Source organism: Daktulosphaira vitifoliae, unplaced genomic scaffold (assembly GCF_025091365.1).
Source record: "Daktulosphaira vitifoliae isolate Bord-2020 unplaced genomic scaffold, ASM2509136v1 Scaffold_1, whole genome shotgun sequence".
Lineage (NCBI taxonomy): Eukaryota > Metazoa > Arthropoda > Insecta > Hemiptera > Phylloxeridae > Daktulosphaira > Daktulosphaira vitifoliae.
In genome coordinates this window covers 74,858,128-74,870,820 of record NW_026099572.1, presented here as the reverse complement: position 1 = coordinate 74,870,820, position 12,693 = coordinate 74,858,128, and the positions used below count along the sequence as shown (strand labels likewise).

Genomic DNA, 12,693 nt, shown 5'->3' with positions numbered 1-12,693 from the left:
CACGTAGTGTTCCCAAGCGGTCACCCATCCAAGTACTAACTACGCCCGACGTTGCTTAACTTCAGTGATCGGACGAGAACTGGTGTATTCAACGTGGTATGGTCGTTGGCGATTGCTGAAATGATTTGTTAATAATTTATATTGTATTACTTATGTAATGTATTTACCGTCTCGCTTTGAAAAATTTCTAATTTTATTATTACTTCTCTGTGAAATTTAATTTGGTAACTTAAAAATGTATAATAATCAATTTAATCATAAAAAAACATAATAACTTTAAATTTTTAATGAATCTTAATTACTATACTTTATAAAAAAAAATATTTTTTCTTAAAATAAAAACATTATAACATTGGTCTACAAGAAACATTCATTAGAATCAAAAATATATTTTTCTAATTCAATTTTTCGCACTGTTTCAAATCTAAAATTAGACTTTTTTGATCATTTACAAGTTTTGATATTATTACTAATTTTAAAAAAATAAGTGTTTACATAAAAAAAAATTATTAATAACAAATTGTTTTTTATTTTATATTACTTTAATTTTTAATATGTTATAAATATTAAGTGCATTATATCATTTTTATATTATTTTTTTGGTTCTTTTAAGTTGACTATAGTAAAACATTATAATAAAGTAGTATATTATTATATAAAATAACTGCTAAACTTTTACATAAATAAAACTTTAATGCTTAACATAATACAAATCCGTTTTTACTTCTGATATTAATAACATTAACGCAATAAAATTACACATGTATTCCATGATTTTTTATCTTCACTTTAAGATTTGACTTAAGACTAAGACCCTTATCCACTGGGTAATGGCGATTAAATTTTTTTGGGTGCTAAATGTAATTTTTCCTTCGCCAAAATGTTATATACTAATAAATATGACTTTTCAAAAATTTTTGGGGTTAAGCCCTCAAAAAGTTTACGCAAATGGCCTCCTACCAACAAAAAAAACAACTTATATGAAATTCTTTATTATACTTATAATGTTATATTTATTTATGATTAATATTATTATCAATTATAAATACTCTTTTTAAAAAATATATATACATATATCTATATATGGTGATTCTTTTAACGCAAGCAACTCAATTTCCCCTAAAATAATAAATGTTAAGTAAATGATCTTTAGTATTTAGTATCTTAGTTCCATATACTTATTTATTTATCAGTTATAAATTACTATTTAAATTTATTTCTTATATCTTATAAAAGTGGCAATTTTATTTTATTAAATTGAAACATACATATTTAAGCTTAGAAAATAAAAAACAATCCAATTGAACAAATAACTAATCGATAACAACTTTAGAACCATTATTTCGTAAGTTATTACCATTTTAATATAAGGTGAGGCGCGTATATGATGATATTTATCATTAAATATTTTTTGGCCGCATATTATTCTATTATTCCGCATAGGTATGAAAATGTTAATAACTTGAGTTATATGTAGATAAGAGTAAATTTTGACATCAATTTATATTATTATTACATCTGTTCAAATAATAATAAGAGTTAAAAATTTAAATTCGCCCTTAGTTATGCTAATTTAAAATGTCTGCGGGACTGACAGAAATTCATGGGGTTCTATCGGAAAAATAAGAAAAATTAAGTTTGGTACGTGTATAGAACTTTAGAGAGGAGGCGTTACTACTAGACGATTATGAACATTTTATCAAGTACCGATATACACTGCTGTTTGGGATATAAACGGCAGCATAAAGTTGACTGTGTTCAGAAAGTTGTTTTGTTATATTGTTTACAGTTACATATTTAATAGATAAATAAAAACTTTTGTCGATTCTAAATAGATTTGAAGCCTAATAAATTCTCCTAGTAAATATACATAAACTAATGTACTAAGATATTACTTCTTTTAAATTGCGTTGAAAATGTTGATGACACTGTATTACTTAATGTTTATTTTTCGTAAATGTATGTATTTAATGATAACACCTAATCTTTAAATATTCTTATACTTATATCTTGTATCTTAATGTACTTTATATGTATAATTAACGTTTTTAAATTACATTTTAACTTATGTGGTATCAAAAAGTATGTGTTTTTTAATTAAATTTCAATACAGTTATTAGAAATAGAAATTTTTATTTCATGATTGAATTATTATTAAAATAAACGATGTCATGTTTTATGATTTCTGTTTAATCAATTAAATTTTGACTAGTGTAAATAAATGTACTTGAATCTTGAAATGGTTTTTTTTGGTAATTATATATCCATTTCTTTATTGTATTTTTGTAGTATCTTCGGGATTTTATCACTGATACAGGATCTTTATTGTTAGACGACCTTAAATCTAAGTGATGAGCGGATTCAGGAATGACAATAGCCCGTACTGTTTTTGAAATGTTCTGCAAGACTCCTCCACTTGACCATGGATCTAATAGACCATTGCTGAAATGTTATAGATTTTTAAATTAATAGATTTACAAAATATTACAATTTTATTTGGTATCTCAGCATTTTTAATAAGCATTTCTTAGTTGACATTAAATATAAAACTAAGTTATTTAAAAACTAAATTCATATAAATCTATACCTGAATATGATGTTTGAAACCCCGTTTAAATTTTTTCCACCGTAAATCTTTTCTATGGTATTAAGAGCTGGACGAACACCATATTTATTAAAACATTGTTGAGTGTATTCTGATATGTTCCATGGAGAATTTTCAAATATATCTTTGATTCCATTAGAACACATAGGCATAACCATTTCTGTGCAGCTCTAAATTTTGAAACAATACATTTATATAAAAAATAAAAAAATTAAAATAAATCAATATTAAATGTGTTAAAAGTTCAAATTACTTGATAATCCCATCCTTTATAACTTAAATTCGGTGTGGCTGAATTGTTCACGTTTAGACATTGTGTAGATCCTGTAAAGTTGAAATAAACACCTAAACCTTGGAAAACAGTTTTCAACAAAGTATAATCATCACTATGAGAATTTTTAAGTGATTTACAAAATTCCTAAAATTTGTATATATTTGTATAAAATTTTAATAGTAGTTCGAAGGATTTTGTTTTATTTTGCAGTTTTTGTAAAAACAAATAGTATAAAAGTTTTTATTAACTTATTATTTTAATTTATTACCTTAATAGGATTTCCTGGAAGGGGCATTAAAAAATTAGCAGGATAAGGATAGTTAGCCATTGCTAAATTAACATATACTTCTGATGCCCAATTTTTCAACATCGTAACATCATTATTATTTGATAATGGAGTACAGAGTTTCCAAATATTTGATAACCACGCTTTGCCTTCACCTAAAAAAAATCCGTCAACAAGAATTTCACGAGTTCTGGAACAAATAATTTAACTCTAAATGCAAATATTTTAGCGTGAAATCTTAGCTCTCTAGAGACCAACTTACTCAACTCTATGTTAAACATCATATATCATATTTAGTTGGAAATATCAACTTTAAACATTTAACAGACCTTTTTAAGCATTTTTAAAATAAAACTCTCTCAAAAAGTAGTTATACATCATCAAAGATCATAACTTTTAACATTTGTATATTTATTTACATAAACATATTTTTAAAGCAATAGAAAACATACTTTTAATGAAATTATAGTAATGGTCAACATTTAAAGCTATAAAAATGTTCAACATTTAAAAAAGCTATAGAAAGTTTTAAAATATATAGAAAATTTATAAATGCTTAAAATATAAAAAGCTATAGAAAATTAAAAAATTTTAAGAATTTATAAAAATGCTCAACATTTAAAAAAGCCATAGAAAGTTTTAAAATATTAAGAAATCTTATAAATGCTCAAAATATAAAGAAGCCATACAAATGATTAGGAAACGTGATAATATGTGTTGAGAAAGTTAATATAACCTCAACAAATTTGAGGTTATCCAAAATATATTGAATGTGTTCATTTGCGTTTTTACCTGTAATGCAAAACATATTGTTGTTTAAAATCTGTTAATGAAAATTCTTATTCTGTATCGATATCTAACTATTAAAAAGTTTGATTTTTTGTTAGGTTCCTTTAGTTTCTCCTTTTAATATCAATAGAAAAAATAAATATACCGAAATTAAAAAAATATGTTCATATTTAGTTGTCTCATAACTTTCTAGTAAATCCATCAATAAATTTTTTTTTTATAATTTTTTAAACTTTACTATTGTACTTTACTTGTACTAACTTAACTTTACAATTGAACAATTTGTTTTAATATGTTTTAAAAAATAGAAAATTTGCATTAAATTAATAAATCTTTTACTAAAGATGATAAAAATATAATCACTAGTCGCTGTGATGTTATTAATTGCTTTCCATGAAGACGAAATAGTTAAGCCGCATTCTGTACTAGTTTTCAAATAAACAGTTGATGTCACCTTATAAAAAGCATTACAAGGTGTCATTCCAGTAAATTGCCAAATTGGTGCAGAAGAAGCAATAGCTCTAAAAAATATCTTTAGTTGCCTTATGAAAATTTCTTTTTACTTCCATATTTAGTGTATTAAATTTACCCTTCAATGACAGCAGGATATTTCATTCTTATCCAAGCAGCTAACATTCCTCCATAAGATCCGCCAAAAACAATTACTGGATTCGTATGCGTATTTTTACCATCGTTCATTTCAATATCATAGACATGGCTACCGATTAAACGTGTTATGTGACGATTTTTACTTTTCAAGTATGTTATTAAGTCTACATAATCAGCCAATGCTTGTTGTGATGTCAAATATCCTAATTTTTTTTTATCACTAAATGATTCTGAACCATATGGTAACGATTCACCGTAATATCTGTGTTCCGCAAAAACCAATAGAGCCTGGAATTCTTCAGCGATTTCCCACATAAACCCCTTTACGAATCAAATAAAAATCAGTCATGATATAATTGATCAAGTTTAATATTTAAAAAACTCATTGCATATAAAATAATAATAAATGTCCCTTCTATATATGAAACAAAAGTGCCGTATTATAGACAATTTATTAAGTACTTACTGCGTTTTCACAGAACATTTCTATAGAACCTTCATTTCCAGTATAGAAAAATATTGGCCCATTATTTGAATCCCAGTATGAATCATTTATAAGATATTTCATTTGAAATGTGTCATTTTGAGTAAAACTGAAATGGTCAACCTAAAAAGATAAATAAAATTATTATTTTAGATTTTAACCTCGATGCGTAGCTGAAAGTTTTATATTATTATAATTATTATTTTAAATAAAAATATTAATTTTTAAATATTCCATCCACAAAATATATAATTTTATAATTACATTAGCATAATACTTAATAATATTATTAATAAAATTGTTTAACTCACAGGAACAGAAAAATACTTCGTTTCAAATAAATATCCTTCAATGTAATTTTTAAAAATTAAAATTAAAAAAATATAGCAATAATAGCTCATTTTGTAAAAGTATTGTTTTACTAATTTTAACAATTTCAAGTATAAGATTTTATAATTTGTATAATAGTTATACGAATCATAAAATAATAATAATTATTATTATCATTGATTTAAAAACAAGTTGTGTTATGTTAATAAATTAATAATAATCTTATATTTTTTTTATAGAAAACTGTAGCCTATGTAAGTAATAAATAATCAATAACTACAGACTATATGCAATAAAAAAGCGTTAATCGACATTCGTTATTTTATCAGTTAAATGATATTATTTTAATCATATCATTGAATTTCATAATCAAAGTAAACTTTAAACCATAACATGCTTCATGAGAAAATTGATTTTTATTAAATTGAGTTTAGATTTAATAGTGTACAGAAGTTAAATTTCATATTTAAACTTATTTTTTTATTTAAGTAATTGACCGCCAATTATTTAAATAAAAAAAATGAAGTAAAAATATAATATAAAGAAAATATAAATGGAAAATATAACATAAAAAGTAAAGAAACAGATCAGTCTTTACAAACTATGAGAATGATAGAATACCTCATCCTTACTTAGTAAATACCCTTACATGTTTTATTGCTACACTATTGACAAGACTACGTATTTACAATTATTTAATTTTTCTGAAGAGCAAAAAAATTAAACATACCATCTAATATTAATTTCCATGTAGATATTTAAATTTAGAACTTCACAGTGTTCTACTACCAGTTTTACATTTTATTCGTAAAATAGATAATTACAATAAATTTAGTCAGGAAAGGTGTTTTTATTTTTGGTGCCAACTCTAATTTAGTAGGTATTACTTCAAGCAATTGAGAGGGGAGATTAACGATGATATATGAACAATATAATTATAAATATTATGCGCAAGAAGATTAAAAGACGCAGATGTCACGGAAATTTTTCAAAATTTGCAAAAAGAAAATTTAAATGATAAAATAAAAAATAATTTTTAATATTAACAAAAAACCTTTTTATTTAAATATATGAATTTTTAAATAAATTACAGCAAGTAAAAATTAAAAAAAATATATTTATTTCATCTCTCTATTTGACTCTCTATTCAATAATTAATTGATAAATGCGTATAATTAATATTCAATGTTAAGAAAAATATATTTGAGTGTTTGAATGCAAATAATATTGTTAAGCTGTTAAGTAAGTTCATAAATAGCCAACTACAAAAAATTGACTATGAACCTAACTCAACCAAACGTTTGGTTAAAGGAATTAAGACAAGCTCTTTGTGAAGACAATAAAAATAAACATGACCTCATAATTATAATTCTCGGCGTAATTTAAGACTAAATATTTTTTTTTAAAGCTAGTCTCCCTTATATTTATTTATAGTATCTTATGATAAAAAAACATTTAAGAATGAACTATGGTTATCTAAATAAATTTTCAAGGTTTAAAAATGATTTTTATAAGGTGACTCAGGTATACTCAAGATCCATCTAACATTTTAAGCAAATTAATTTTTATAATTTGTTTTTGTTAAAAAAAGAATTATTTTTTATTTTTATAGCATGTATTTAATGTAATATATTTAATAAGGATTTCTAATAACCTACCCAATAAATTATCCTAATTATTTAAGACAAAATAAAACAGAAGATATACAAAATTGTTACAAAAACGAAAATGCACAAAGTAAAAGTAGTATCATTTCAAACGAACAATAAATATTAATTTAAATACATTTGTTTAAATATTGGTATTGTTCAGTATTCAATTTTATTTTTTCACCCTTCACACGTTCGTGTACATTGTCCGATTAGCCCCTCTGTTACATTAAGTCCGCAGGGATTTTGTTTGGACACTATTCTCACAGAGAAAAATGTTTAACAATTAAACATTCACAGCTTGTTTCGAATATTGCTCTACGGTTTTAAATAATGTACTAGTTTTTAATTTGTTTCCTCATGAAAAATAATAACACGTTTCTACATATCTCTCTCATTATTTTTTTGTATTTCGTTAAAAACTGAAGAGATATTATTTATTCTTGTTTAATTATTGTACTTAGTAACAAACTTTACATTTAAATTAGTTTTACCTCTAGTATATTACGAACAGTTTATGTTTTATCTTATGATTTTAATTGAGAAATTAAAACATTTTATAAATTGATCATAATAAAAAAATGAACATAACAACGTAATCCTGCAAAGCTAAATCAATAATATAGTACATTTAAAAAATAATCTAAAACGAATTTTGAAAAATAAATTAGTATAATATTGGGAATACTAATCTAAACTAACTACTACAATCTATAATATTCTTATACACTATTATAAAATTAATTTTATTAATATACATGCTGACTTTACTTAGGATAAATGTGTTTTTTTTTTACATAACTTGCTTAAAATTCTTGTAAGCGCCAAAATTACTTCTTTTTTTTTATCATATTTAAGTACTTAGTCATTCTATTAGAGTAAATACTACTATGTACTATGCTAGAACACGTGCATTTTCTACAAATAATGATTTTTTTTCAAAGTAGGAAAAATAAAAATTAGGTCATTCCGAGTGGGTTGAATAGAAGCTATCCCAATTCGTCAAGAGAGTAAAAATGGCTACGAATTCTATATTTAGACGTGTGTCATATGCCATAAACATTTTAATATTTGGTACTGTTTCCGAGAATACTCCAGCCGCTTGTATATAAACCAACTCGATGACTTGACCAACTTGCATTTTTCTTTTGACGGTCTTAGCGATTCCATAGATCGTTGTTCACTTTTTAATAAGACAGTGTGTAATCAAATAGCAATAATGTCTTTGGAACGTGCAGTCCGCGCTAAAGTGAGTTAGCTCTTGATTTTATTATGATATAAGAATATTTATATTACATAATAGTAATTATTGTGATTTATAAATTCTTCAGATCGCCTCCAAACGAGACCCACAACAAGAAAAAGAAGCCCAAGAATGGGTTGAAATTATCCTAAAAAAGAAATTCCCTGCTGGTGTTTCCTTCGAGGAATATCTTAAGGACGGTCAAGTATTATGCCAACTTATTAACGTAATCAGCCCAGGAGCAGTACCTAAATACAACACAACCGGAGGACAATTCAAAATGATGGAAAATATTAATTTGTAAGTCTGTTTAAATCAATATGTTTATATCATAATTTTAAATTGATAATAATGAAAAACAATAAATAAAATATAGTTTCTTTATACATTTATTTGAAACCATATAAAATAATTTAAATTAATATTTTTACTTTTACTATCACGATGTTAAATACATCATGATCTAATTTATAAATGAATGAACAATAAGTATCAGAAAAACGGACAAAATTCATAACAGTAAAATAAAATAGCAAGTTCGATTGTTTTCAAAAACTGGATTAACATTTTTTTAAGTGACTACAATAAAGAATCGAAATTAACTAAATTAAAGCAATTTATTTTTGAAAACTACGTACAAAAATATTTTCTAACTTTTGCTTATTTTACTTTATGGACTTAGTTGGGTACAATATGTTTTTGTCAAGAGTAGATAAACTTTTAAATCTATCGAAAAAACATTATAAAAGTCTTTCAATACATAAATCATGAAAAAACAAGGATTGTTCATGAAGAGCAAAGACTTTTAAGTACCTTACAATCGAGCAAATAAGTTTTCTGAATAAAGTTTTCCGAACAAAAGAAAAGAATATAGAGATGTAATAAAATAAAAGTTGGCAACATAGACGAACATGATGCGATTAATCTCGTACAGAAATGTAGACGTACCCAAAAATCTAAACACGTTTCTTAAACAAACAAATGTTTTGAAGTGTAATTCTTAAAGATCTCTACAAAATTTAATTTCCCATTATTTTCATAATTGTGTTATTTGACTCTATACTTATTTATATTATATGCTTATATGAATATTTTTCATTTGCTTAATCATATTATTTTTACTTTTATCAATTTGTTAGGTTCCAAAAAGCCTGCAAGGCTTACGGAGTTGCTGACGTTGACGTTTTCCAAACCGTCGACTTATGGGAAGCCAAAGACATCGCTCAAGTGGTTTGCACCTTATTCGCTCTGGGTCGTGAGGTAAGAAATTCCTCTTTCTAATAAATATACATACTGTTTCTTTAAAATAAGTGATACTTATTTTCAACGTAATATTTCAGACCTACAGACACCCCGAATGGACTGGACCTTACTTGGGACCAAAACCCTCTGACGAAGCCAAACGTGATTTCACTGAAGAACAATTAAAAGCGGGTCAGACGATCATTGGTCTCCAAGCTGGACAAAACAAAGGAGCCACACAGGCTGGACAGAACATTGGTGCTGGCAGAAAAATTATCATCGGCAAATAAATCATACCCCTTAATCAATTATCAAATATTATATACAAAAAATGCACAAAAAACAACTAAACAACCGTAAAATTGTTATCAAACAGTGTGTCAAAGATACGCGTTGTTTTCACCAGAGGCAGATGTGGGAATAGTTCGCTAATGATATGATTACATTGTATACACTATACTTAACTTTTAACATATTTTGTACTAGTGTTAGGACGTCGCATTTAAATTCATATTATGATTTATTATGAATGATTTTATTGTTGGTCTATACATTATTTTCATATTCATTACAATTTTTTTTTTTTGTACTCGTATTTTAATAAATAATATTTATTTATAATGTAAATGTTTGTGTTGAGAAGTCGTTGGATTAAAATGAAAAAAGACTATTTATAACAATTTTCAGTGTTTTTTTTTTCTTATTTATAGATAACCCTTGAATGATCATTTCGATTCCGCCTAATTAGCATTTTAACGCTTAAAGTAAAATTTAAATTTAAACCAAAGGATTCTCAATTCTTAAAATAATTTATTTGCCAGTAAATTATAACACATAAAAAGAGTTCTTAAAATTTATGGTTAGCCTTGAGCCTATATTTATGTTTCAAACAAATCAGCTGCCAAAAAATGTATTATGTAGTATAATTTGATAGTTTCAAGTTGAATAAACGTATAAAGCAAGAGAATATTTTCAGTATAATATATCTCAAAGTTTATATTTAATTATTATATCATAATAGTGTACAACGTTTTCTTGTTAGGCTCTATTAGTTATACTCACATATTTGGAGATAAAACTCAAAATAGTTTTTATGTTTATAAGAGTGAAATATAAAAATAACACATTTTTAAATATATTTGTGTGCTGTGAATAAAGTTTCTAAAAGTATTTTGAAATGTCCGTACACAGTGTGCGCTCTCATGAGAGTAATAATTCATATATTTACGACCTTGATACATAAAATGAACATATATTGGGCAGTGAGCAAGGGAAGGAAAAAATCGGTTTCTGCTACCCTTTAACGGCTGATGCCAGAATTGTAATTACCTTTATGTACTGGTAAACAAGTAAACATAGAGGGGATTATGTTTAGCTCTTGGAAAGAAGTGTAAAAATTAAAAAAAAAACATTTGATTTATAAAACTGCGATACTAGTATGTGAGAGTTTAATTTAAAAATATATAGATAAAGTGATACATACTATGTCATTGATTTGTCTGGTCAAATATAGCGTATACACTTAAAATTAATTGTAATGATCACTACAAATATGAAGACTGAAGAAAATAAAATAGAACAAAACATTTTATCGAAAATAAATATACAGTAATATTATAATTTTTTTTTTTTTTTGGTATTTTTAAAATACATTTTACTGGCTAATTTATGAACTACAAAATGGTAAAATTATTTTAAAAGATAATATTCATATTAATACAAAACTTTTAATCCAATTAACTTTAATAAGCTCCTCAAATATCATTGAGGTTAGATAATGCATTTCCCATAGAGTCCTATATAATCCTCAAAGTTACTTTATCATTAAATTATTTCATGTAGGAGTAAACTCTATTAATACTTGATACGCATCATACTTTTATAGAAATACAATTTCTAGTGGCCCACGAGAATCGAGTTACTATAATAATTTATACTGTGATATTTGGTTCGTAGCCAAAAAAACAACCAAATAATATTAAAACACATGAATTCGCATGTATATTTATACATAACTTAAAAAATGTTTAAATTACCAGCAGAAACACAGATCGTTATAGTATTCAACGTTTTACATTTAAGAACAATTGACTTCATACTACATGCTTTATTTAAGATAAATCATTGCCAACAATTCGTTACAATTATTTAAAAAAATAATAATAATTAGATTTTAAAAATCTTGTCAAGAAAAATAAATTATATCAGTGTAATTACTGCTTTTATTAAAATGTTATCAACTTAAATGTAAATGACTTTTTACTCTAGACTACATTTAAAAGTGATATATATTCAAACAAATTTCGGAGGGGTTTTGAAAAATTTGAATGGACCGAGTAGCAAAGATTTTCTTGTTTTACCCATAACCTTGAATTGAATAGTGAATTAAAATTTTTGGTAGATTTAAGAAGAAAAAAAAATGCTTTTCAAGAGATTTATTATCTAAAATATAAGTTATGTATTAATATGCAATAGGAATGTTATAATGTCATACTAAGTTTACATGAGTGTAGATATATGTTTTTTTTATAAAATTTCTTTGACTCATAGGTCAAACTTAAGTTATATTATGAATAATGAAAACATAAACCAACCTAATAGAAAATTACCCATATATCCTTAGCAGTATATAATTTTTTCATAGGGAGACGGTAAATACATAACATAAGTAATACAATATAAATTAGTAACATATTTGTAAAGTTATCGCCAACGACCATACCACGTTGAATACACCAGTTCTCGTCCGATCACTGAAGTTAAGCAACGTCGGGCGTAGTTAGTACTTGGATGGGTGACCGCTTGGGAACACTACGTGCCGTTGGCAATTTTTTAATTATTCCAAAAATGATACTCCTTTTACACTATTTAAGAGATTTAAGTTTAACCCTGAGTATGGTGAAATTTAATTCACCAGATATTTAAATTGTTTTTTTTTAATTAGGATTTAATATAAATAATTGTATTCGTAAAAAATATATACTATATTTCAAATCCATTTCTAACTTACTGCATTTTTGAAATTAAGATTCTATAAAACATCGAACTAGAAAATGATATTATAATACATTTAACTAATGAATATCTCAGAAAAATTAAGTTTAAATTATTTTTCAAGTTATTAAGAAATAGAAGCAAAGAGTGAAAAAAAAATTAAAAAAATACCAACGACACGTAGTGTT

At 25.1% G+C, this 12,693-nt stretch overlaps 2 protein-coding genes, 1 non-coding gene and 1 pseudogene across 3 annotated transcripts; 2 read left to right on the top strand and 2 right to left on the bottom strand.

Moving 5' to 3' along the window:
* Positions 1-110, bottom strand: LOC126897116 (5S ribosomal RNA; annotated as a pseudogene).
* A 1,871-nt stretch (positions 111-1,981) lies between these two features.
* LOC126893699 (lysosomal Pro-X carboxypeptidase) lies at positions 1,982-5,528 on the bottom strand. Its single transcript, XM_050664127.1, has 8 exons — positions 5,359-5,528; positions 5,030-5,170; positions 4,544-4,884; positions 4,318-4,475; positions 3,148-3,320; positions 2,859-3,023; positions 2,588-2,775; positions 1,982-2,442 (listed from the first exon to the last, which is right to left on the bottom strand). Exons 1-8 carry the CDS (start codon positions 5,446-5,448, stop codon positions 2,190-2,192), a joined length of 1,509 nt encoding a protein of 502 aa, XP_050520084.1. The 5' UTR covers positions 5,449-5,528; the 3' UTR covers positions 1,982-2,189.
* Positions 5,529-8,110: 2,582 nt separating this feature from the next.
* Positions 8,111-10,192, top strand: LOC126893707 (muscle-specific protein 20). Its single transcript, XM_050664147.1, has 4 exons — positions 8,111-8,275; positions 8,358-8,569; positions 9,409-9,529; positions 9,610-10,192. Exons 1-4 carry the CDS (start codon positions 8,246-8,248, stop codon positions 9,799-9,801), a joined length of 555 nt encoding a protein of 184 aa, XP_050520104.1. The 5' UTR covers positions 8,111-8,245; the 3' UTR covers positions 9,802-10,192.
* Positions 10,193-12,219: 2,027 nt separating this feature from the next.
* On the top strand, positions 12,220-12,338 carry LOC126897114 (5S ribosomal RNA). Its single transcript, XR_007702040.1, has one exon. It is a non-coding gene; the product is annotated as a 5S ribosomal RNA (ribosomal RNA).
* Positions 12,339-12,693: the final 355 nt, after the last annotated feature.